Source organism: Alligator mississippiensis, chromosome 7 (assembly GCF_030867095.1).
Source record: "Alligator mississippiensis isolate rAllMis1 chromosome 7, rAllMis1, whole genome shotgun sequence".
NCBI lineage: Eukaryota > Metazoa > Chordata > Crocodylia > Alligatoridae > Alligator > Alligator mississippiensis.
The window spans coordinates 83,041,977-83,065,967 of NC_081830.1; the positions used below are offsets into that span (position 1 = coordinate 83,041,977).

Genomic DNA, 23,991 nt, shown 5'->3' on the forward strand with positions numbered 1-23,991 from the left:
AAACCCCCGGTCGTGCCCAGCTCACGCTCCCTTTCAGCACCCGCTCTCTGCCACGCAGGCCTGTTTGCTGCTTAAGCGCCCATGGGCCAACGCCCACTAATGGTGTAACAGGACAGCGGGCAGGATGGACCCATGGTCTGACCCAGGCAATCCTTATGACCACCCCTACCCCGAAGTGCCGCACATGGGAACACGGGCACCGACACGCCGGGTGCATCTACACGTGCGCTTTACTGCACCGTGCACTAATTAACTGCACAGTAAAGCATGACTGTTTGTACACGCCCTGCAATTAGGGCACAGTAAATTGATTTACTCCAGCATAGGATAGTCCCATCAGACTCAGGTACAGGATTAAACAGGCTCCGGGGACACCCGCGCCTGCAGCGAGGGGGGACTGGCAGGGCGCCCCCCCTGGGCACAGCCTTGCAGCAGGGGCAGGAAGCGGGCACGCGGGCGCGGCCCCTTTAAGTGCCGCCGGCTTCGTAGGGGTGATGTGCGCATGTGCGGCGCAACTGCATCTTGTCCTCCCTTCCACCGGCGGCGCTCGTCGCAGGCGAGTGAGGTCATCAGCGCGCGCCGGCGCTGCGGCGGGGCCTGTGCCCACGTGAGGCGCTGCCGGGCGGGCGGGAGGCGCCGGGGCTGGGGCGGAGCTCGGGGGCTTCTCCGCTGCCGGGATGCGCCGGGCGGCCCTCAGGGATCGAGGTGGGGGCGCCGCCGCCGGGGGGGGCAAGGCGGGAGTGCGCATGCGTGCGGGGGGGCAGCCTACCTGTCTTCAGCGTGACTGGGCGTCTGGCAGGTGGGGGGGGCAGCCCCCCCTTTTTGTGGGGGGGCAGCTCTGCACCCCCCCTTTATAGGGGGTAGAGTTTCTGCCTCCTCCCTGTTTGTGGCGTTGGGGTTGGTTTTGGGGGGGTCCTGGTTGGGGGGGGGTTGGGGGTGAGTTTGGAAACGCCCCTCCCCCCCATGGGGTTTTGTTGGGGCAGCCTGTTGCAGCTCCCTCCCTCCCCAGGGGGTGTTTGTGCCGCGGGGGGTGCGGAGCGAAGGTCCCCGGGGCCCCGTTGCTGTGGCTGGGGTCAGGTGGGCCCCACTCGCGGACGTCGGGGTGCGGGGGGACGGGGAGAGAGCCGGCGGGTGCTGCGGTGGCTCGGGGCAAGCGTTGTCTGGGTCAGGTACCCCCGAAAGCAACCCCGCGTGGCAGGAGGCCACCCCCAAAAACCCCTCTTGCGGCCGCCCCGGGGGACACGCCTTCCTGAGCGTGAGTATCGCTTCCTAGCGCCGACGGGGCGCGAGCTCGTCGGCCCCGAGTTTGCAGCTCATCTTCGAGCGGCGGGTCCTGGAGCCGGTTCTGCGCTCTAGTCTCGCGCCGCCCGGGACCGACGGGAGCCGGGCGTCCGTGCCGGCCGTATCCGTAAGCAGGTTGCGTCGCTCCGAAGCAGTCCCGGGAGCTGGGGTGTCGGGCTCTGAAGAGCTGCCGCTTTCCCCTTCTGTCTGCCGCCGTCCTGCCCCAAAAGGCTTGTGGTCTTCTTGTCCCATGCGAGGACAGTAAGTTCCTGGCACTTGTGTCGCGCTCCTTGATGTTTGGCTTGTATAAGTAATAAAAAAAAAATAAAAGGAAAGAGAAGGCGGGTGTGAGGGGTCAGGTGCAGCTTTAAATCTAGGCAAATACAGAAGAGCGGCGCTGGCGGGGACTTGTAGCGCTTGGGGGTGATCTTACAAGTTAGACAGGAAGGAAGGAGACTTAGATCTAAAATTTCTCAAAATAGGAAGTGCTCAACTACGAGGCTGCCCAACCCCTTCCTTTCTGCCTTCTAGTCTTCTCTTGCAAAGTTTTACAGCACTTTTCCCCTCTCGAACAAAAACATCATCTGCTTCAGAGTGCCGGCTTTCTCACTGCTGAAGTCTTCCAAATGTTAGTGATCTGGGCTGTGCGACGGGCGTGGCTGAGCGGAGATGGGTCGCTGTGGTTGAACGCAGTCGCTAGGGATTTGTGTTGTAAGGTAGGAAGAAACTGCACAGTTGCACGCTGAGGGGGAGTAATTCCTCCCTCCTTCCCCAAGCGAAGCACCTGTCCCTGTGGGACGTCTTCAAAGAAACGGGACTTGCTCGAACCAGAACGTGCAGCTAACTCAACCTGTTTTGAGACAAAAATTTAAAATGCCAGTCTTGAGAGTTAATGCCACTGAAACAAATGGAGATACTCACTTCTTTTGGAATTAGTGAAAGTTGCAGGTGCTTGCTAGTAGGAGGCTCTGAAAGCGTCCATTTAAAAAGCAACTCACAGTGGAGCTCCTCAGTCCCCGTGCTGGAACTAGGAAGCTGCGCGCGGGCTTCTAGTTACTCCGTTCCTCTCTGCTCGGGTTATGAAAATGAACTTAAGCCTTCAGTTTAGGGATTTCCACACTTCTCTGTGCTTAGCAAGTTGTCAGCATGGAGTAGCTGGTATTTTTAAACAAAACAAAAAGATGAAAACTGAAAACAACTTAAAGGGGCAATATCATCCTTTTATTTACACAAAATATTCTTAAAAATAATGCCTGATTAAAAATCCATTTTAACCTTCTTGCAAATCAATCAGTGACTGCATTTTTCTCTTTAAAAATGTATTTCTGTGTCTTTGCGAGGTTTGCTTAACTGAGTCACCGCTATTCTTTATAAAGTCGAGTTGTCGTTAACTGGCCAGATGTAAGTTTAGGTTGGAAATTAGAGGAAGGTTTCCAGTGTCCAAGGAATGAGATTACGGCCCAGCCTTTTAATAGGAGCAAACCTCCTGCTTAGCTGTCAAGTACAGGTTGGTAAGTTTTGTGCTTGGATTGGCAAATAAACTTGCCAAACAGCAAAACAGTGCACTTGGTGACCCTGTGAGGGTCCTTTTCAGTCATATGTTCCTGTGTTTTGGTGTCACTGGCATTTTTTGCGTATCTTGCATTTCCTTGCTGTCTTTTATCCCAGAGCTGCTTCTTGGCAATTGCTACAGATTTGGAGGTGAGACTCAGCAGTCATTCAGCAGGGCAGAGAGCGCAGCAACAGTTTAGAAAGGAAGTGAGGAGAGACGCTGTACCCGATAGTGCAAACTTGTCATTCTTTTGTTTGCATTAAACGAAACGCTGTCCTGTGTTGGTAGCTGTTGTCTAAATAATCAGTGACTGCAAGGGGCTATGCTAGTACACTGTGAGGTGGTTGTGTCCTAGTTTTGTGGTGTATGTATAGCTGATCTATTTTCTATTCCCATGTTTGATCATTGGGGCATTTAATTATTTTGGGTAGAATGCTGTTCTTATTAAAGCCAGTCAGTGCACGTTTCTAACTCCCTGGTATGGTTCGGGTACATTTTGGATACTCCTAAAAAAACAAACCCAAAACTTAGAAAATGTATGTTCCTTCATGGTTAAGCTGTCAACCAAACGGTAAAAAGAAAGGAATTCACAGTAAAAATGGTGTATTTGCATCTTTAATTAATACTTCAGTTAAAAAAGGAGGGTGACATAGTTGCAGTCTTGTAAATTGTTAGTGTAATGTGTATTGTTAATTGTTTTAACATGGCATGTAGCTTGCTGACTGAAATGCAAGTGGGCAGCTTGTATAAGCACTGACTCCTTCACTAATGAACTAGTGGAGTTTGTGCATGCAGCAATCTTTAGCACCCCCCCCACATAGAGATTCTTTTTTAATGCTAAGGACCCAGTTTTGCATTTGCTTTTTTAAGGGCCAGGAACTTCTACTGATGTGATTATTCAATGGCTATGTGGACCCAAGATAAAATTGGCCCTACGTAATGACAGCCTTTAAACTTAGCTATAAACTGATTTTGTTTAATATTCTCCCCTTTCATATTGAGATTTGCATTGTGTTATTTTAAAGTTAAGTTCTTTGCAGAATTAGCTGGAGTACTTTGAATACCTTGTTTTTTCTGTTCAGCCAAGTTGCTCCCAAGTTGTAAATTTGAAAGCTTATTTGCCAAATCCAAGTAACTAATTCCCTTTCTTCTAAATTATATTTATAAAGATATACTTAAATAAAAATCTCAGGGGGTTGGGCTCATATTCACCTAAAAGGCTATGCTAGGATAACCCTACTACCAGCAGCATGAAAATACTCTGTTATAATGACAAAATGCAATATCTTTCATGTTTCAGGGGTGTAGGTTGTAGCAGTGTTGGCCTTGTGCCCAAAAGCTTGCTAAGAAGAATTTTTTGCTAACTATTTGAGTTGGTCTAATAAAAGATACTGGATTTACCTGAAGAACCTTGCCTGTTATAATGAAGCTTTTTTTTTTTTTGGATGGGAGTGACTTTTGGAGCAGTTCTTAAAGCATTCCCACCATTGTGGAGCAACATTACTGATGTCATTGTATCTGGATAGTGATGTTCTGTCCTCAGACCAGTTCAGGTGCATCTTTTTGGGCTTGATTTCCACAAGACTTCCCCTTGAATTTTGCCATGATTGCTATCATGATGGCAGTCTCAAGGATGAGACAGTAGCAGCTGGCAGTACTTTGCCACTCTCTAGGCCTGCTGAGGGTTAAATAGCCAGCTGTTTGTACTCAGGTCAACACTGGCTCGGTTGATCCTTCCTGCAGTGCTGGAGGAGCGCGAGGCATTGTGCACCAAATGGCAGGTTTAACAGAGCACCGAGCAGCGCGCTCCTGATGTCTTCTCGGACAGCGGTGACGCACAAACCCAATGGAGGGGGCGTTTACAAAGCAATAAACCGACTTTACGCCGGCTTTGTTCTGCTTGGGTCTCTGTGCCGTGCTCCTCGCCCTCCGCGCGGTGCTGCAGGGACCGGGGGATGTTCCGGAAGGGCCTGTGACAGTTAGAGGCAGCTATAAGACAAGGGCCGGCAAGTGAGATGCTGCTGAGCCAGGGAAGCTGCTCTGGGTTTTGGGGTACAATTACTGGGGGGGACCTTTGTCAGGTAGTTCCTCATCACACCGGAGCAGGGGAGCACAGCGAGCGCCATCGGTGTCAACCTGACCATAAGCAGCACCTCCGTGGCATCGGGGCGGGGAAAGCCAAGAATGCAAAAGCCCCCTGCTTGGAGGTGCAGCTGCATCCCTTTTAGGATAACAGCTGTTTTATCAGCGAGATCACTTGCTGCCGGGAGAGCCTGTTTTTATCTCCATCTTCCCATCCATGGGTGCAGTCTTTTTATTTCCTGATTCGCATCTCTGTCTCCAGTGAGCATCTGACCTTTCTTTGCACAGGGTGCACAGCTTTAAGCATTTACCTTTTAAGTTTGCCTTCTGTTTATGTTTCTACCCACCTATAAAATAAAACCTGCTTTCTTATTTTTTTTTTTTTTTGATCCTTTGTTTTTATAGGCTTTGCAGCACTCATGGTTACATCGGGACTCCTGTTCTGAACACCTGTTTCCATATGTTGATCACTTCCTGAGATTTGCCTTTAAGCCTGACATTTTCCAGGCTTGATCTCAGTTAAAAGGCATTTCTTCTTTAATGCTCACAGACAGTTCCCTTTTTATGTTGTACTTGATTCTCTTGTGGCTGTGGAAGAAGCTGAAATCCTGTAATAATAGTCCTTCTTGAAAAACAGACCTCTTAATAGATTGAGGGGGGAAAAAACAAAGTCTAAGGGAGTGAGAAATAATTTCTGCGTGCCCTCCGTGTCCTCTTTTAAACCTTTGCACAGTTTAACACAGCTGTGAGCCTTTTATAGTACGCAGCTTCTCTGAGGCGGTGTAGGACTTTGATAGGAAAAGCTTTCTTGTGTTCATGTTTGAGAGAGGCCTTTGCAGTGTTCCCCTTCTTCTGATGCTGCTGGCCTGCTCTTTCTCTGTGTCAAACGTTCAGCTCTTCTGCTAACCCAATCTGCCAGAAAAATGATTGCTGATGGCTGCAACAGTGGGGATACTCCTTGTATTTTTTTTTCCCCCATTGCTTCAGAAGGATCTGGGAGGAGTGTCGGCATCTCCATGTACTTCGATCACTAATCAAGTCATTAACTGCTGAAGTAGATGTGGGCAAGTTGGTAATTCCAAGTTTAAGGGCCAAGTACTTGGGCAATTGTCTGCTTTTACATAAAGAGTCAAAGCAGTGTTTCTTAAGTCTGATATGCAGTTATTGCAGATGGGATTTCTTGGGCCAGTGTCCTGAGCTGGTGGTGTTTGGTTAACTGGAGTTAATTAACCCTTAAATCATGGCAATCTGGTGAGCCGCCCTCTGACACCATAAGGAATAGCTATGGATAGAGGAACCATTGTACAATAGAGTTTGGCTATTGTGAAACTTCATTTGTCCTGGAGAAAGGAAGCTTCTTGCATTGCAAAGTGCAAGTTTTGTTACCGCTTTTAAAAACGACTGCTATAGGTGACTCCAAAGAGTACACCCAGGTTTGTGACACTATAGCAAGTCTTCAGTGTGGTACTGATGGCATCTGGTGATGATGAATGCTTTGGTGGCTGACATAACTTGTAGACGCTTAACCTCTAGTCTCACACTTCACAAATTGGGGGTATTGAGAGTGATTTGCTGAAAGCTGTGGAGTCAAAACTCCAGTTGGGATGTGGGGAGAGTGGGTGTGAAACTCGCCTATTCTCTGGCCTGACCTGGAGGGCAGCTGAGTGAGGCGCTGCAGGTATCCGAGTTGCTACATCTGCTGGAGTGTAGTGATAGCGTTTGGGAGGTGGCATGCTGCCTGAGGAATGTGCCTCCTGTGTTTTGATTCTGACTAATTCAAGGCTATCTGAAATGCAACTTCTCTGTTTTCTCATTCTTACAGCTGCCCTTCCAGATCATAATGCAGCAGAAAAATGAAACAACACAGCAGAAACTTACATTGGAAAAGAAGTCACTCGCTGGCTCTTTCTAGAAGATGGACCACTGGGTTTTGGGGGCTCAGGAAATACTGCTTCCAAAAGCAGCATTTCTTCCTAACTAAGAAACAAAGACTGAACAATCAGTCAGTTGGGAGGCCAAAGCAGAACAAACTGTGCAGGTATCTCCAGTGCAGAAGGAAGACACTCAAATTCCAGAGTCCGTGGGCTCCTGAAGTGCTTCTAAATGCAAAAAGTCATCAAAAACCAACTGCTGAACCTAGCACATTTCCTGCAAAAACATCCAGGAGGACAAGAAGGTGGTACTGTCATGGCAAGACTAGAAACCCATCTATAGAGGCACTGAAGGAGCTGGACAATGAGTCCTTCCAGGGTGAAGATCTCTTGAGCACAGGATTACAAACTAACACTGGTTTTAACAGCTTCCAGGGCAATGGCCCCAGTGCCTGTTGTGGTGAGCTGTGCGGTGCTGCCTCACCTGTAAAGAAAGATGGTCTTGCACATATCGGGGAGGACAGCAGTTATGATGAAGGCAACACGGTCCTAGTAGTTCTGAACAACTGTAAAAGGAAGCCTTGTTGCAAAGGGCTGGAGCAGAATGGAACTTGTGGCCCCTTGACTACCCAAAAGAGGTCCAAATTTAACCAGTATACTGTACAAAAGAGATCCTTATTTATGATGCATAAGAAACTTTCTATGCCTAGGCTTCGGTATAGAGTCGTAAAATCCCCAACAGGCAGAGCAAGAGGAAAGATCTGCAAACTGAGTAAAGCCAAGCCTAGCTGGGTGGAGAAGGTTACCAGAGACTGTCAGGAGACTCTCCAAGAGAACTCTAAAAGGGCTTGGTGTAGCTGGCTTTCCTGTTGGATATCTAAGAGTCACCCTCTCTGGAACCTGTACAGCTCATCAGATATGAACAATAATACACCCGAATCTGTAGCAGAGGAGAATGAAACGCATACATCTGACATCTGCCTTACACAGGATGCATTGCAGTGCGACGAGCTATTTTCTGAGGAGCTGGCATCTGGAGACCAGGATGGCAGTGTTAAAATCTGCCAGCCAGAGCTGCATGAAGCAGCTCCTCTGGTGGATACAGAGACCTTGCAGGGGGTGGAGTCGGAAGAGGTACCTGCGGTGGATGGTTGCCATGATGATGGTTTTTTCATCTCAGTAACAGAAAAAGAAATTGCAATTTCAGGGCAAGAAGATATAGACTCTGATCAGATTATGGGCATTGATGGAACAATATTGGAATCCTACAAAGAGGATTCTAGCACGAATGAGAATGGACCTTTCTTTATGGAGCTGGCACAAAACGAAGACAGCTGTAGCCAGATGGAAGTAGAAAGCTCCCTAAACCTCGACATTTTTAGTTCAAAGCTATTAGATCACCCTTATTGTAAAAGCCCTCTTGAGGAGCCTCTGCCAGAAAGCACAGGACTAAAATCAGGAACTCGAAAGGGAGGCAAAAGGAACAGTCAGAAAGCATCTCATGTGGCTGATGAGCAGTTGGCAGCGTGGCTTTGTGGTATACCCCTTATGCATGTCTTAGGGCTCCTTATGAATAGCTGGCTGTAGCCTGTGACGTTTCTTTATCACTTGAATTCCTGAATTAAAAGGGTTTTACATCATGTAGTGCAAAAAGTGGCTAGCTGAGCGCGTAGTTGGGGGAACTAGGAAGAGGAAGGCTGTTGGGGAAATGAAGCAGCACTGTGCTGGCTTGGCAGGCTCGTTCAGGCTTTAATTGGGTGCCTTTGGAAGCATGTGAATTAACGCTTGGTTGACATGAGCCTTTTTATTTTTAAGGATTTGTTGTGAAGAACAGCTTAACTTTAGTCAGGTCACCAGTAAAAGATATTTGTCAGTATTTTAATGCTCTTTATCTTGAGATTTTAAAAGGCTATTATCAGGTTAAAGTTCCTTTTTAATTGGTAATCACGCTTATGACGTGCACAAACTTGCTTCTGGTGGTCTCTTCTTCACTCTCACTGTCTTAATTTCTACACTTCTTAATTCTGCTTTAGACTAAACCACTCAATTTCACTTCCAGGTTTTTGTGCTTCCTAAAATCTAAGTTTTATAAGCAATAGTGGGGAAAAGTCTAGTTTTGGTTACAAACAGCATTATTTACCAGATGGGGATTTTATTTGCAAACCATTTTATTTTGCAAATAAACACTTATTCATGCTACATCTCATTGGGTTAACAAAAAATCCAGCCAACCTTTAAAGGGTGAGCTCATTTTGCCTAAAGGAGTTTCTTTAATACACAACTTGGGAGGAAAAGGAAGTAGTCTTGTTCCCAGTGTTAGGTTTGTATGCATCCTGACGACAGGCATTTCTTAACATAATAGGGACTAGCCAGTTTAAAGATGCTACACAGGAGGAAATGTTAAGGTGCTGTTTCGGAGCTTAATGTAATCACTATAACTAAGGGTTTCTTGGCTTCTGTTGGAAAAGGTTGCATTGTTTATATGTTTCCTTTGACACATCGGTGCTAAAGGAGTGCTCATAAATTTGCCCAGGACAGACTTCCCCTGGTTTCCCCATCTGGTAAAACATCGGGCTACTTCTTATGGTTTATCCTTCAAATCATGCTTTTGGAAGAGTGATGGGCTGCAGTTAAAACATGGCTTAGATTTGACCATCCCTCCATACAAGCTGCTCTGTTGTTTGGTTCCTTTTGGCTTTGGCGAAGGTTGATGCTGGGCCAGAAAATGGAGGGACAGGGATGTATTGGGTGTCTTTGTGAACAGATCATGCTCTTCGTGATGGTGGTGGAATATAATTTGTCTTGTTCTAAGGGGATGGTGGTCCTACTGCTTGGGACACGAACTAAAAATGTCACCTTAAATAAAAGTTAAGTTTATTGTTTTGACAGCGCCCACCCCCATATCTTTATAGCGGAAAGGAGGATCAACTGAAGAACTTAAGTAGCCTAAGCGTGTAAAAGCAGTCAGCATTGCGTTAACTTCCAAATTAACAACACTTGTGTGATTTTTAGAAAGCAGACAAGAACTTTCTGAATGAAAGTAGGTGACCATAACTGCCCACCTTTTGGAGTCAAGGCTCTGTTTCAGGGTGACTCGGGGCAGGGCTCCTCTAGAAAAGGTTTTCTGCTATCCTATGACTTTCTGCACCAGCAAACCCCGTTAGCATGGTCACAGTTCAGACTGGTAAGAAATGGGTGGTGCTGATTTAGCTTCTCCAGCTTAAATAGTCTCCCTGCAAAGGTGCTTGTGCTGCTGTAACTGTGTACACAAGAGCTTTAGCCAGCAGAGAAGTGTTGTTTTTAAAAAAAAAAAATCAGTCCAGTAAATGAAATTGCTATCCCAGCAGAATGGTCCCAGTGTTGACCGGCTCTCGACATGTGAGGGAGTGCAGCTGTATCCAGCGTTCTGCGGATGTCATCAGCTGTTGCAGAGAAATTCAAAACCCTGAGCTGGGATGTTACCAGGCTCACAGCATTTCGGTTTGCTCTAAAGCCACATTAAGTATCTAATTAGGGCTCAACTGTAAATTCCACCCTGGAGATTCTGATCTCACGCCAGCCTTGAACTTTTGAACTTGGTGTTTTTCCTCTTCAAGTTGCTCTTGATTTTTACACCCAACAGGATTGAGGTCCGACTCTGGCCAGGAGTAGAAGCTAGGGGTGCCCAGTCCAGTGTCTTAACATCCTCCTAGCATTTGCAGGGGGAAATTTATAAAGTGCAGCTTAACATCTGCACTTTAACGTTCTCTACTTCAGCATCTTCTGACTGAAGGTTGTTCTCGCTGTCCCTGACCCTCTTCCAGCAGTCAGTGCACAATGCGTGATGGACTTTTAGTGTAACTCGTATTTCTTCTTACTTTTGTTTGAAATGTTTCAGTCCTATCCCAGCTTCACTCCCCTCCTTCCCCTGTAATGGATCCAGCTGTGTCTTTTCAGTCTGTGCCCTTCCTTCCTTTTCATCCTGAATCCCTTTTTCCATCTCCTTTTATGTTGTTTATATCTCTTCCTCTCCTTTCTCCTCTTCTATTTCTTTCCCCATAGTCTTGCAAATTCCATACTTTGGGGGTTTTTTTAATCCTTTGCACTTCATCCCCTGCCTTTCCTGTCTTGCTCAGCCTCATTCATTTCTAACTTCATGTAAACTGCTTGGAAGGTTATTCAGAGCCTGAATATTCATCAGGATAAATGAAGTTATTAAAAGCCAGTGTAAATTATAGAGGGCTTTTGGCACAAGGGCATTATGCAATGCAGGGAGAGCTAACAATTGCTCCCTTCTTCATTTCCCTGGAAAGGGAGGATACTGTCTCTCAGGCCTTGCTCTATGCTTCCTCCATCTGTTAAGCTTCTAGCTAGTGGGTTTCTGACACCCTTCAAAGTCTTTGCCCTTCAAGCATCCAAAACCCAGCTCCCTTTGAGTAGTCAAGAGGCTTTTTGAAATGGGGAAATGTGCTTACCATGTGTTTTCTGACCACTAAGAGAAATCAGTTTGCTACTCTTTGATTTTTGCTTCCTCTCCCTGCCCCTCCAGCTTCAGTCTTTTCATTCTTCCCAGTGAATATCTCCAGTTGCTGTTGTCCCTGCAGTTCAGAGCAGTACCAAGCAGAGCAGGGGGAAATGCCTCCCATCCTCGGTTGGATGCCTTAACCGCAGTGTGGAAGGTATTGAATTCATCGGTAGGAACTGGCAAAGAGTGCATGGTGGTCAGCCTGTTGCAGCAGCGCAGAGCCACGGGGGCTCCTGCATGGACTTGGCTGCTGGCAGCCCCTGTCCTGTGCTCCATTCACACTGGAGGCAATCTTTCTAATGGCAAGGCTAGAAAACTTCTCAGTGAATACTCTAAGTCTCTCAGAAAGCAGTAGCGTGTTGAATTGGCCATACAATGAAGATTTACTTGTGGTGGTGAAAGGGGAAGCGAATTAGGCCCCAAAGCATTTAAAAAAATGTTTTATAGAGCCGATTTTTCAAGTGATATTGGGCTTGTTATATGGGGTTCTGCTTTCAGGGCCGTGCTCTTTAGTATAAAATCAACTGTGTGCACCCTTACCAATGGCTGGGGGGTGACTGGTTTATTAAGTACTGATAAAAGCTCAGATGACTAGTTTTCAGAGACCAGTGAACTATTTCTTTTTTCATGTTTGCCTTTACATTTTATCTGCTTTTATAAAGGATTCCTAGATGAAGTTATGAAGAAATATGGCAGTTTAGTTCCACTCTGTGAAAAAGATGTCATGGGAAAATTGAAGGAAGCCTTTAACGAAGATTTTTCCCATAGGTTTGTAGCTTTTTAATATTCTATATGACTTCCAGAGGGAAAAAAAAGATGACTTTGAATCGCTAATCCCTGTGCCACATAAAAACTGACTCTTGTTGGAATACAATTCCATTTGAATCGGAATAACCTGTCGTGTCTGTTTCTGCCTTCTTCATTTTGTTTTAGAAAGCCTTTTATCACCAAGGAAATCATGAACTATCGAGCAAAGCATCCAAAATCTTCCACTTGCAATTTCCGGGTCTTCTATAATAAGCACATGCTAGATATGGATGATTTGGCTACACTGGATGGTCAGAACTGGCTAAATGACCAGGTTAGAGATGCTTGGTATTTATGTGGGTCTTTACCTCTTCATGGTTTCTAAAAATATCAGTAACCCTCACAACCCACCCACCACCTTGGTAGGAAAAGTTTCTCTGATAGAGGAGAAGCAGGGTCAGATGACTAGGCAGTAGCAGACCCAGAAATAGCTCTCGAGTCTCTGACTGCAGACTTGTGCACATGCAGCAAGACTGCACTTCCTTTCCAAGAAAGCAGTTGTTGCAGATGTTTAAAAATGTACATGTATTTCCTCCCCTTCGGTTCCAATGCTAGAAAAGCAGACTGTAATACAAGAAAACCAGAATGTAACAGCAATGTGTGGCCCATTGCCAAAACACTAGCGCGACTTGAAAGGCTCAGACATACACTAGTAGACTTGAATTAAAACTATATTTTAGATTGAGGAAGTCTTTCAGCCAGTTAAATGGTGTCTTTTCTGGCAGCCCATTTGTTCCAGCGCTTGCCCTTCAAAATACCAGAGACTCGGTCCACTCCGATTAGTCAACTTCTTGTCTTGAAGTCCAAGTGTGCTTTTTACACGTACTCACAAGGCCTGGGTTTTCTCAATGATATAACTGTATGGAAAAGTTATTTCAAGCAAACTAAAATTTTTACTAACTCTTACAGATTATTAACATGTATGGCGAGCTCATAATGGATGCAGTCCCAGACAAGGTGAGCCTTCTCCCCCTCCTTCCCCCCCCAAATAGATAACTGTTACGGGCTCAGCAGGAAAAGGTAGTTTAAGGCTGTAGGGATTTCAGACCTATGGAAAACAGGCTAAAGCTGCAAAGTTTATGGCAGCCTGAACCAGGATGAGATGCTCCCAGTGTGACCCAGTGCAGCCTTATGCTGATGTAGTTATGTTGCATCCAGCTGTGGAGTTGCATCAGGGCTTATTGGTGTGTGTACAGCACCTCATTTAGGTAGCTACACTTCTAGATGAGGAAGGAGATAGCAAGGCCATATCTGCTCTGGCAATCTGCGCTGTCTGGGGCTGTGGTGAACTGAGACTTTTCTGTGGGACAGATATTTAGGAGTGGGGGGTATACCACTTCTTTGTCCTTAGTATGCTATTGCAACATTTCTCAAGCTGAGATAGTTGGCTTCTTTAAGGAAGGTTTAGCTTGGATTAAAGTTCCTCCTAGTGACTCAGTGACCATGGGAAAATGGCCCCTTTGTATTTACTGTCCATTCAATGTCTTGGTTTGCTGTGCTGATACAAACCTTTAGTGCTTCTAGTCCAGTGAGGCTCTCAGAGCCCAACCCGTGCACGAAACGAGATGGGTTCTCTTCTGCTTCATGCATCAACACAATTGTGAGCTGCTTTCTGGACGTGGTGTTTCTAGCTCCCAACAGGGAGGCTCGGGGCAGAGAAACCCATCTTGAGTTTCAGGTCCCAGGAGTGGCTTTGTAGCAATGTTCTTTTTAAACTGCCATCTGTTTACTAACAAGTTGGACAAATCTCATATGGAATTATTAAGACCACAAAGGAAGAACCGCAGAAAGCCATTTTTAGATCGGCTCTTCCAGCCGTACCCCTCCGATGTCCATGCTCAGAGCGAACAGTACTGCCTTTTTCTCTCTCTCTTTTTAAAGTGGTGATGGTAATTCTTCATTAGTATTCCCTGTGCTTTCTAAGCATGCACCAGAGTTGTGGTACTGGAGATTGCATCTGTCTACCCCCACCCGCTCTTTCTTTTTTAATAGCGCATAATTTAAATCCTCGTGGGAGATCTTGTGCTAGTCCCTAGTAGAATGCAGTTTTGAAGTTTCTGTTGGAATAGCCAGTGGCTGTTCTGCATTTTCAAATGCTGAAGTCTGACTTTTTTTGTTCAAGCAATCACTCGAGCTTTCTACACCCACACTACCAGCAAAATGTATCAAAACCAGACGTGTTAAAATATGTGAGATGTGACTGATTGAGTGCCAGTGCAGAGTGATCCGTTTAATTGCAAACATTAATGGTACAGGGTAATAGAAGGGTTAACATAGAGCTTTTGTGGAGGTTTTTTCTAATTTAGAAGTCTGCCGTCTTTGTCTACACAAGCGGTTCTAGTTGCTCGCAGAGCGGATGCGGTACAACTCAGAAACGATCGAATGCCTGTGTTTTGTCTGAAGTCTGGAACTGGCCGTGGGGTTGAATGCCAATGACCATGTTATGTTAAACTTCATGACTTTTTTTTTTTTAATGTTCAGCTTCTATTTATGCATTTATTTTGAGTCATGGAGCAGAAAACAGCTTCTGGCAAACTTATTACGTGGGGACAATGAGAGAATGGGGATTTTTAATCCCTGGGATTGTGGGGGGGAAAAGAACAATAGCAATAACTCTTCTCGGCTCCTCTATTCCCGAACAAAACCTTGGAGTGACACACAAGAGGTCTGGCGATAGCAAGGCTTGAAGTGTAAACACTACTCCGTCGGATGCTTTTAGGGGAATAAAGGCTGCTTTATCTTCCTTCTAAACAACACTGATATCCAAGGCTTACCGCAACACCCATCAAGTTGCTTGTCCCTTTTGGTAGCTAGTTTAAATTTAATTTCACTGCTGTTTTTAAATAGCCAGTTTAAATGTTTAGTTTTGTATAAGTTCTTGCGAGTGACTGCGCATACATTTATGAACACTTCTGAGCCCACTTCTGTTTTTAATTTGCCTTTCTAGGTTCATTTCTTTAACAGCTTTTTTCATAGGCAGCTGGTAACCAAAGGATATAACGGAGTAAAACGATGGACTAAAAAGGTACTATTTCATTTTATTTTCTATTGCTTACCACTTGTATGGGCTAAGCTAGCACGTGCTGATGCTTCCTGTGACTAGGGCAGAAGTGCTATCGTGAAATATTAAAGTGCCTGTATTAAAAAGGCTGGTAACAATCCAAAACAAAATCCCGAAAAGCTAGCGGGTTGCCCCCATTTTACTTGGTGTGGTTAAATTTTTGGAAACCCAGCTTTGTAAACTGAATCATTTTTAAGTGGGTAAACTCTGTGTGTGTGAATTTGTATGGTTTGTCGAACTGTTAAATACATATGGGAATCAGTTCTGTTTTGCCACTTTTTAGCCACCTCCTAGTGCTTCCCAGCACTCGGCTTCTGGGCAGCTCAGCTGAATTCAAATAATGTTTTAGTCCCATCAATGGGATTGTTTGTTAAGCTCGAAAAGGTTACTCCTGGCCAACTGTCCTAAAGAGAGAGCCTGTAGCTAATGACCCGGTGTGGTTACCCTGTTTGCTGGTGATCTGCAAGAAGGAACGTATTCAGCCTGACTTCCACACCCCAGGTCAGCTTGGAGAGAGCCTTTGTGAGAGAGAATTGCAAATTTCTTATGGAAATGAGGAGAAGACAGCTGAAGCCCACAGTGCATTTTTAGCACTGTTGTTGAGAGAGAATCCTGTTTTAACACAAGTATTAAGAAAGTTAAATAAAGCTTCCTCACAACTAGGAATGGTGTGCACTAATACATGAATGCACACCTTGCTGGGATTATTTGACCCCAGCAGCCTTTCCTGCCCAGATCAGGGGGGCTATATCTCAGGGGGTCCCTTCCAGCCCTACACTTCTGTGAATATGAATGTTGTAAATCCATCCTCTCTGAAGTGTGCCTGGTACACAGTATTCTTTAGTGGGCTACATTGAGCAAAATCCTCATCTTAAATAATCTGGAATTTTTTAAAACAAGTCTGGCTTTCTCTCTTTTTTTCTCCCTTTGCACTAAATATTACTATTTTGTGGGTTTTTTTGCAAAAATTCTTAAAGTGAAACAAAATAGTTCAATTTCACTTCTTGGCTCCCATGTCCTTGAGCACTTGGATCGTGCCTGGTAGGGAGCGTTCAAATGGGGACGAAGACAGTTAAGTGAAACTCGAGTGAAAAAATATTGCACTCAAACCTTTACAAAAGTCCCTTAAATCAGGATTCGAGCTATTCAGCAGCCCAGTCCAAAGTCCAAGTGGAGTTCTGCTTTCTGCTGCAAGAGTGCATGGAAGGGAAACTTGGTTTTTTCCCTTGTAGGATCACCAAAGATTGTTCTATATGCACTGCAGTCTGCCCCTTGTGTTTCAAGGTTGAGGGCAAAGGTGGGGCAGAATTTCAAGGATTGGCCAAAAAAAACCCATTAAATTGCTCAATGTGAATTTTTTTCACCCCCAAACTAAAACATCATGCTTACGAGGTGCTGCTGCAGTGCCTTTATGGAGCAGGTGCAGTGGTGCCCACATCTCCTGTGATGTCCTACACCCAGGGTCATGTATTTTCCAAGAGGAGTGCCAAGTGCATCATGGGAGACGGAGTCCCATCAGACGCTGCCTTAGAGAGGAGAAAAGGGAGTCCGAGGTAGAGACCTTTCTCTCTGGGACTCCATCTCCCATGATGCGCTGCAGTCGCTCTTCTTGGAGAAGGGTGACCACGCCACCACCATCATTCCTTGCCAGAAGTTACCTTACTGTTGCGGTATGCCCTCAAATGCCTACTTGTAGATTAAGTCTCTAGTAGCCCTGTGGTCTTGCTGGATTTGCAGATCACAGCTCTTCTTTCCATGACATGGCGTGCAGAGCAGACTATGCTTGGTGCTGTACACACCTTGCGGTTCTTCCTCTAGAGACTCTCTGACTCTTCCCTGATGAACTGCAGTTAATTGGGCAAGAACATAGTGGCATGTTGCAGTGAATGAGGGTTAGAAAATTGCACAGGCCTGCTGTTTGTTTATGGAGTTTGAGTTGTGACTGCTTAATTTGCTGACCCATTTTTTACTGGCATCAGCACTGTGCAGTCGATACAAACTAGCAGGGTTCAGAATGCAGGAACTTCCTTGCCGAAGGTGTATAAATGATCTCTATTGATTCCAGGTTGTGTTGTCAACCTTGGATAAAAATTAGTCCCCCAATCTTCCATTTTTAGCAAGTGAATTGAGTCCACCTTGCCACAATCACAGATGGAGACTAAAGGTGGAACCCCACCATGTTCAGTCACTCTTGTACCGCAGTCATGTCTCGCACCTAATACTTTAAGCGAGCATATGACTGAAATGCATGTGAAGGATCTTTATGGGATGGATTTAGAGAGAACTTTTATTTTGAGGTCAGGAGAGAGCAAAGCTGTGTAAGTATAGCATTGCAGGATGCACGCCTAGTTTTCCTGCAGTCTGTGAATTCATTTTGTAATGTGTGTTTTGTTTCGTTTGCTAGGTGGATTTGTTCAAAAAGACCCTCTTGCTCATTCCGATTCATCTGGAAGTCCACTGGTCCCTCATTACAGTGAACATCCCCAATCGAATTATTTCATTTTATGATTCCCAAGGCATTCATTTTAAATTTTGTGTAGAGGTAAGAGGAATGATTATAGCTAACGCACTTGAGTTTTTGCTCTAGAAATGTCATTTTTTATCCTCTCCAAAATAAATAACTCTATGCATGGTATCAGCTTTTGCAGTAATGGAGTGTTTGGCAAGTATGCTGTTTGCTTCATCTGTAGTTGCAAAGCTTTTCACAGAGAATGAAGTGGTTTTACAGGTGGGGAAAATTCAGGCTCAAACCTAGTTTAGGGTGGCAGAATCCATACCAATTTTGGAACAGGACGCACGGGATCATAGGGAAGTAAGGCTTGAAGGGACTTTGGGAAGTAGCATCCAGTCTAGCCCTGTGCTTAAGGCAGGATTGTTCCTGACTAAACCATGCCAGCCAAGCGTCCATCTAACCCGGTGATTCTCAACTAGTGCGTTGTGGTACTCTGGGGTGCCTTGAGAGCCTTTCAAGGGTGCCATTGGGGTGCAAAACACTGTTGGCATGGTTACGTGTGCAAACCCGATTTGCAAGATGAACCCAGAGGTTTCAAATAGGAATCTGTAGCATTAACACCGCTCTGATCTGTTTTGGCCTGTCTCTGTTCTTTGCAAGAGAAGAATTGATCTTTTTAGTTTTTGAGTGCACAAAAATAGAGTGAAAACGAAGAGCTGGCACTTTCTGAGGGCTGCCTTGAGAGTAAAAAGGCTGCAAATTCCTGGTTTAACCTGCTAGCAAACTGCATCTAACAAACCCTTCTGTTGCTGTACTGTTACCTTAATCTCCACACAAGCAAATGCCAAAGGCCAAGTACAGTAAGAGAGATCTGTTCTTTAAAGGAGATTGCTGTTCTGACACCATATGAACCAAAGACAGTTGTAGTTTTTTTGCCCTATTTTTTGAGGGATCAGGAGTCGGGGACCTTTAGTTTTAAAATGATAACTATTTAGACTTTTAAAATTTGTCACCTGGACAAATAATACATTTCATCAAACAAAATATTAATCATTGAGGTAAAGCACAGGCAGGTGGCTTGTGCCTGGACTAGCAAATATAATGACCACTTTTTTTTTTTTGGTAAGGCATAATTTTGCTGCCTTAATTGCCTGCTAATGCAGCAGGCTTCCACTTCCAAGTGTGCATGGTTGTCATCTTAAGGCAGAGTAGCAATTACTGTACCCTGGAGAGCCCATCATCAGGACATCAACATGAAAATACTTGTTTTCTGCCAGTGTTTGCCAAAGATGAAGCTGCTGATTACAGAACTGGGGGTCACCTGCTTTTTTGCTTCCATAGGTCAGGCTGCTTTGCATGCACCAGGAGCTCCCACCATTCTTCCTTCCTCCCATTCCACTATTTCGGGCACCTGCCACAGTGCCCCATCAATACACCCAAACAGGTCTGTGTGCCCTTCCCTCCCACACCAGTCTTGTTCATTTTGGAGGCCAACATTTCAAGCTCAGCTGGGACTTAGTCAAATGGACTTACGATCTGTCAAGAATTAGAGGTGCCTGAGTGAAGCAGAGATGCTGCCAACCAGAGAGTGTGTCCCCTTCTTTCCATTTTCCACCAAACTTGCTGGGCCTTTGCCCATCGTGGAAAAATGCTCCCACAAAATGTAGGTGTTCCTTGGAGGCCACTTGCACAACTCACCTTGGTAGAGCCAAGCAGTGGAGGTGATTGACTTACAGAGGGCTTGAAACCCAGATATGTGGGAAAGAGCCGAACATGGTCTATTTGGCCATCTTGGCCATCTCCGTGTGAACAAATGCAAGGTTATGCTGGAAAAGACGTGTCCAATCTAGCTGTGGAAATTTCTCTCGCCTGGGGCATTTGCAACTCCTGGCAGACTACAGAACCGAATTCAGCCTTGATGCAAGAAGATGCTGTCCCCACTGAAATCAATTGTCACCTTAACACCTACTGCTGAGCTTTGCCCCTAGTGCTGAGCTTACCTTAGGTGAAATTTCTCCTGTATGAGGTCTGTGCTCCCTCCTTGCCTAAAAGCAAATGTCATCCATTCTGCACAGATAAGATCAAGGATCCTCATAGGTGTTTTCTTCTTTGGTTGCAACTGCTGGGCAGTGGGAAGTTTCTGATTCCTGCTTTTTTTTTTTCTTTTCTTTTTAAAGAACATACGAAAGTATTTACTAACTGAAGCAAAGGAGAAGAATCATCCCGAGTTTCTTCAGGGTTGGCAGACTGCTGTTACAAAGGTAAGTGCCAGAGCCTACTGTAAATCCCTCCAAAGCATTAGCCTCTTGAAGTAGGCCATCTGCACTCTTGTAGCTGTAGAGTTTTAAGAAGCAGTAAATATTTATCTTTGAAGCTAAAAGGCAGATGGTAGGATCGGGGCACCATGGGCTTCTTGTCACTGGTTGAGCTCTCTCTCAGGTCCCTAATCCCATCTATTCCATAAATTGGGTCCAGCAGATAAGTATTCATGCTGCAAGGCCATTACTGTCTGCTTCCATGTTGGCAGGGAGGTTGAGGATGGAACGAGCTATAGAGACCAGCTCTCCTCCAGTGTTAAAGTGCCTGTTCCAAACAGTTTGAAGTGGCCTTTTGTAGGGGAGGTGGGGAAGCAGAAGTCTGGCACTGCTGCTGTGTATATTGTGCATATGCTATGGATCGGGAGCTTTGGTCTTCGTGGCTGTCAGCCTGACGCGTTCCACCAGCACTATGTTGATTAACAAGCAAAGCTGGCAGCGACTAAAAAGGAAGCAACTCACGTGAAGTGCAAATGAGGGATTTTTTGACTTGCATAACTCCTGTAATGGTTTGGAGGACACTAAACAGGTCATCGAACATCAGACAGTCACCCAGGAGCAACCTGCTCACCCAGGATATTTTTAGGCTTTGGTACAAATTCTAAGATGGTCTTCGTGCTTCTTTTTTTTTCTGTCCTCCCCCCGCCTTTCCAATTCTGCATAGCCTCATGAGAGACTGACTTGAGGTATAAAAAAAGAATGAGCCTTTCTTCTTGCAATGTCATAAATTTAAAGGCATGCTTAGTATCGGAGGTAGAGTGGGGAGATGGGTTAAAAATTAGCAGAACCGACAAAACCCAGAAATGGAAAGGTTTGTTGCTTTGGGATGAAGTCTTTGCTATTTTGGAAGAATCTAGGCAGTTTTCAGACCCTTAACCTAAAAACTTCTTTCCCTGGCCTGATCGCAGATTGTCCTTCCTGCTGCTTTCGAGTCGCCTTTTGCGAAGTGTTTCTCTTGGCTTGTATGACTTTGATGCATTTTTTTTAAGTCTGGCCCATATAAAGTAGGTAGTGGTGCTCAAATATTTACTTTAAGTAATTGGGAGGAAACCGTGTTGCGTGGGATGTGGAACACGTGGCACAGGCGGAAGAGCCATTGTCGGTTTTGTATCTCAACTTGTACACTCGAACTACTCATCCTGACGCCAGCAAAGTATTGAGTTCTCATCACGCGGTGTAACGGCAACTCCGTTTGCGAAAGCCTCAGAGCAACTGGTTACCAGTGAACGGATGATCTTCATCAAGTCCCTTCCAGCCCCTAACGTCTATGAAATGAGCTCATCGATTTTTCCTTACAGGGCCTAATTTTGAATGTTAAATAGAGCTTTGAATGAAAATGAAAGACCAGCTGAAGACGATGCGTGTCACTTAACTTCTCCTTTCTTCTCCCCGCTCAGTGCATTCCACAACAGAAAAACGACAGTGACTGTGGGGTTTTCGTGCTCCAGGTAAGAGTGTCATTCTTAAAAACCTCGCCTGGCCTTTGTCGTTGGACTTGCCTTGTGAATGTCCCTATTTCAATTCAGCCTTTTCATTTTCCTCAGTACTGCAAGTGCCTCGCCTTAGACCAGCCTTTTCAGTTCTCCCAGGAAGATATGCCCCGAGTAAGAAAGAGGATTTACAAGGAGCTGTGTGATCGCCAGTTAATAGAATAATAAAACTAAAGTCAAGCTATTCCTCTGGCATTTCTGAAGAGCTCCAGCTGGTGTTTGTGTACTTGAATTTCTGAAAACTTCCGTGAATTTCAAACAAGTCTCAGCTGAGTGGTGTGGCCACTATTGTTACCTCAACTTTTTCTGACATGCTCTTTAACTGGCAGAACTTAAGAGAGCTGCCACAAAATATTCCTAATGTCAGTTCGATTCTCTTTTATGTTCTTTCCTGTATTTAATATTTATTATCTAAGCATGCGTATAGGCAGAGCATGCGACTAAAAAAAAAAAAGTATAAAACTGTAGATTTGGTGCACCTTTGAAATGTAGCTAGAAATGACAGAATACAGGTTAAAAAATTGTCTGAAAACATAAAGATGCATGATCTGTTTTTCTGATGCAATAATGCTTTGAATGTATCAAGAAAAAAAAGACTCGATGCCATAAAAAGAGCAGCTAGAACCTTTTGAAATCTCAAATTCCACTTTTTCTCATTGTGGCTGTGTAGTACTGAATTCCCACCTTTATTTTATTTTTAGGCAGGTTAAATTTGCCGATGAACTTGATTTGTGGAAGACCCCCCCCCCCACTTTCTTTATTAGCGACTACTTAAAAAAAAAAAAAAAAAAAGAGGTTTGTTCTGTTAACATTTATCTAGCTGTCATGACCACCTTATTCCTATGGTTGGAAAGCAGCCTTTGCACAAATGAGACTTCAGCACTTGACTGTATAATAAAAAGTGTGAAGATGTTCAGCCAATCAGATTGATACTATTTTCATATACTTGAGAGCCGTGTGTGCGCGTTCGTGGCTATGGTAGGGAGACTTATGAAGCTGATGCTGAAGAGTCGCAGCTGGTTTTAGCCAAAGCCAGGTTATCTTGGTAACTAAGTACTTGAATCTTAACCGGCTGTTTCCGAGTCTCTCTGAAAAACAGCCGATTTATGCACATCTCAGTTTAATCTTTCACTTCTGCCTGCATGCTAGAACTGAGTTCCCTTTTCACTTGTACTGTTTATTCAAATTCCTTTCCCCTTCGTTGCATTCCCTATCAAAGAAAACAGTCACTCCTCGTCAGAGCACATCTCAAATCTTGATGACTTCTTGTTTTTTATTCTGGTAGCAGTTGCAAACCAAGGTCTCGATGTGCTAAGCACTAAGTCAGTGGTTCTCAACCTTTTTAGATTCAAGCTCACCCTTCTTAGCTCCCCCGTGCAAACTCTTCATTTCTGCTTGGTTTTAGACCACTGGAAAAAAAGAATACAGTAATTCCTGTGTTGCGGAGCTCTGAAAGACCACAACAGGTCAGCATGTTTCAGACCCGGCGCATTCTCATTCCCTGGGTTGATCTTGTAAATCATGTATAGGTGTTTGCACACACAACTGTGCGGCCCCCCTGGCACCCTTAAAAGGATCCCCTGGCTCACACGGGTCCTGTAACTCCTTGGTTGAATCGCTGTTCTAAATGCAAGAAGGAAAAATGCCTCCAAGTGCATAGAGTGAAAGGACGTTCAGTACTTGACTGACCAGTACAACTTTGGGACGTTGCGTGGGTTTGTCCAGCAATTTTCTTATCTGGCTCTGAGAACTATGGGCCTCAGTCCCATAATCTGTGGAATAATCCTACAAAATTTCTGGCACGTGAGAGGTTGAAGAGGAGAGCATGTCGCTAAGTGCCTTGCTGGCACCGCACTCCCTTCAGAGACCTGCTCTTTGCCATACCTTGCTGTCACCTTTTTTTAACAGTGTAGCCTTGCAATAACAGAGTATGCCCAGGGAGAGCTGTTCAGCACACCAGTTTATGATTAGCACTTGCAGATATTTTGTGTTCGTGCCTAGTATTGGCTCATGATGAAGCACAACAGCTTTCGTTGCTCTACTACTGAACATCATACGTCAAACTTAAGTCCCAATTCAGCTAGACTGCTTTTAATCGGAGCCTTTGTTTCAAACCTGATTGGTTTGGGGTTCACCACTTAACATGTGCATACCTTCAAAAGTGCTCATAAAAAGCTCTTTCTATGAAAATGGTTCGCGGATGTGTTGTGAATGTAAGCACCAGTCTAATTGCCGGGGGCCTGGGACTGAAAGCTGCAGAGACCAGCCTTAAACAAAAGTGGAAACTCCTTTCATTGTGTAAGATGAGCAAAATGCAAAGAATAAATTATGTAAATGGCAACATGTGTGCTTGATGTCTGCTTTGAGATGCCTCAGATTCCTGCTTTTCAGACAGGATGTCTTGTTGATGGCTGTTCATGATTCTGTGCTTGATGGACCGAACCCTGTGTTTTAGAAACTTTTTTCCCCTTTTGGGGAAAAGGTTTTGAAGTGTTTCATGGTTAAATTTTCAGTGATTTTTTTCCCTCTTGTGTAACAGCTTCAGAACAAGACTTTTTATTTTTTTTGCAAGAACT

At 44.9% G+C, this 23,991-nt stretch overlaps 1 protein-coding gene across 1 annotated transcript; it reads left to right on the forward strand.

Annotated features, from left to right (window-relative positions):
- Nucleotides 1-651: 651 nt before the first annotated feature.
- LOC102558235 (SUMO specific peptidase 5) lies at nucleotides 652-23,756 on the forward strand. The gene is made up of 9 exons (XM_059731192.1): nucleotides 652-705; nucleotides 11,953-12,058; nucleotides 12,224-12,371; nucleotides 13,007-13,054; nucleotides 15,045-15,122; nucleotides 17,563-17,700; nucleotides 19,788-19,871; nucleotides 21,323-21,373; nucleotides 21,470-23,756. Exons 1-9 carry the CDS (start codon nucleotides 678-680, stop codon nucleotides 21,578-21,580), a joined length of 792 nt encoding a protein of 263 aa, XP_059587175.1. The 5' UTR covers nucleotides 652-677; the 3' UTR covers nucleotides 21,581-23,756.
- The last annotated feature ends 235 nt before the right edge of the window (nucleotides 23,757-23,991 follow it).

Bases quoted from the DNA above. Each gene is read 5' to 3' on its own strand.
- LOC102558235 (XM_059731192.1), top strand. From the start codon at position 678: ATGCGCCGGGCGGCCCTCAGGGATCGAG. The intron at 12,059-12,223 runs GTTTGTAGCTTT...ATTTTGTTTTAG, and splicing joins AACGAAGATTTTTCCCATAG to AAAGCCTTTTATCACCAAGG. The intron at 17,701-19,787 runs GTAAGAGGAATG...TTCTTTTTAAAG, and splicing joins ATTTTAAATTTTGTGTAGAG to AACATACGAAAGTATTTACT.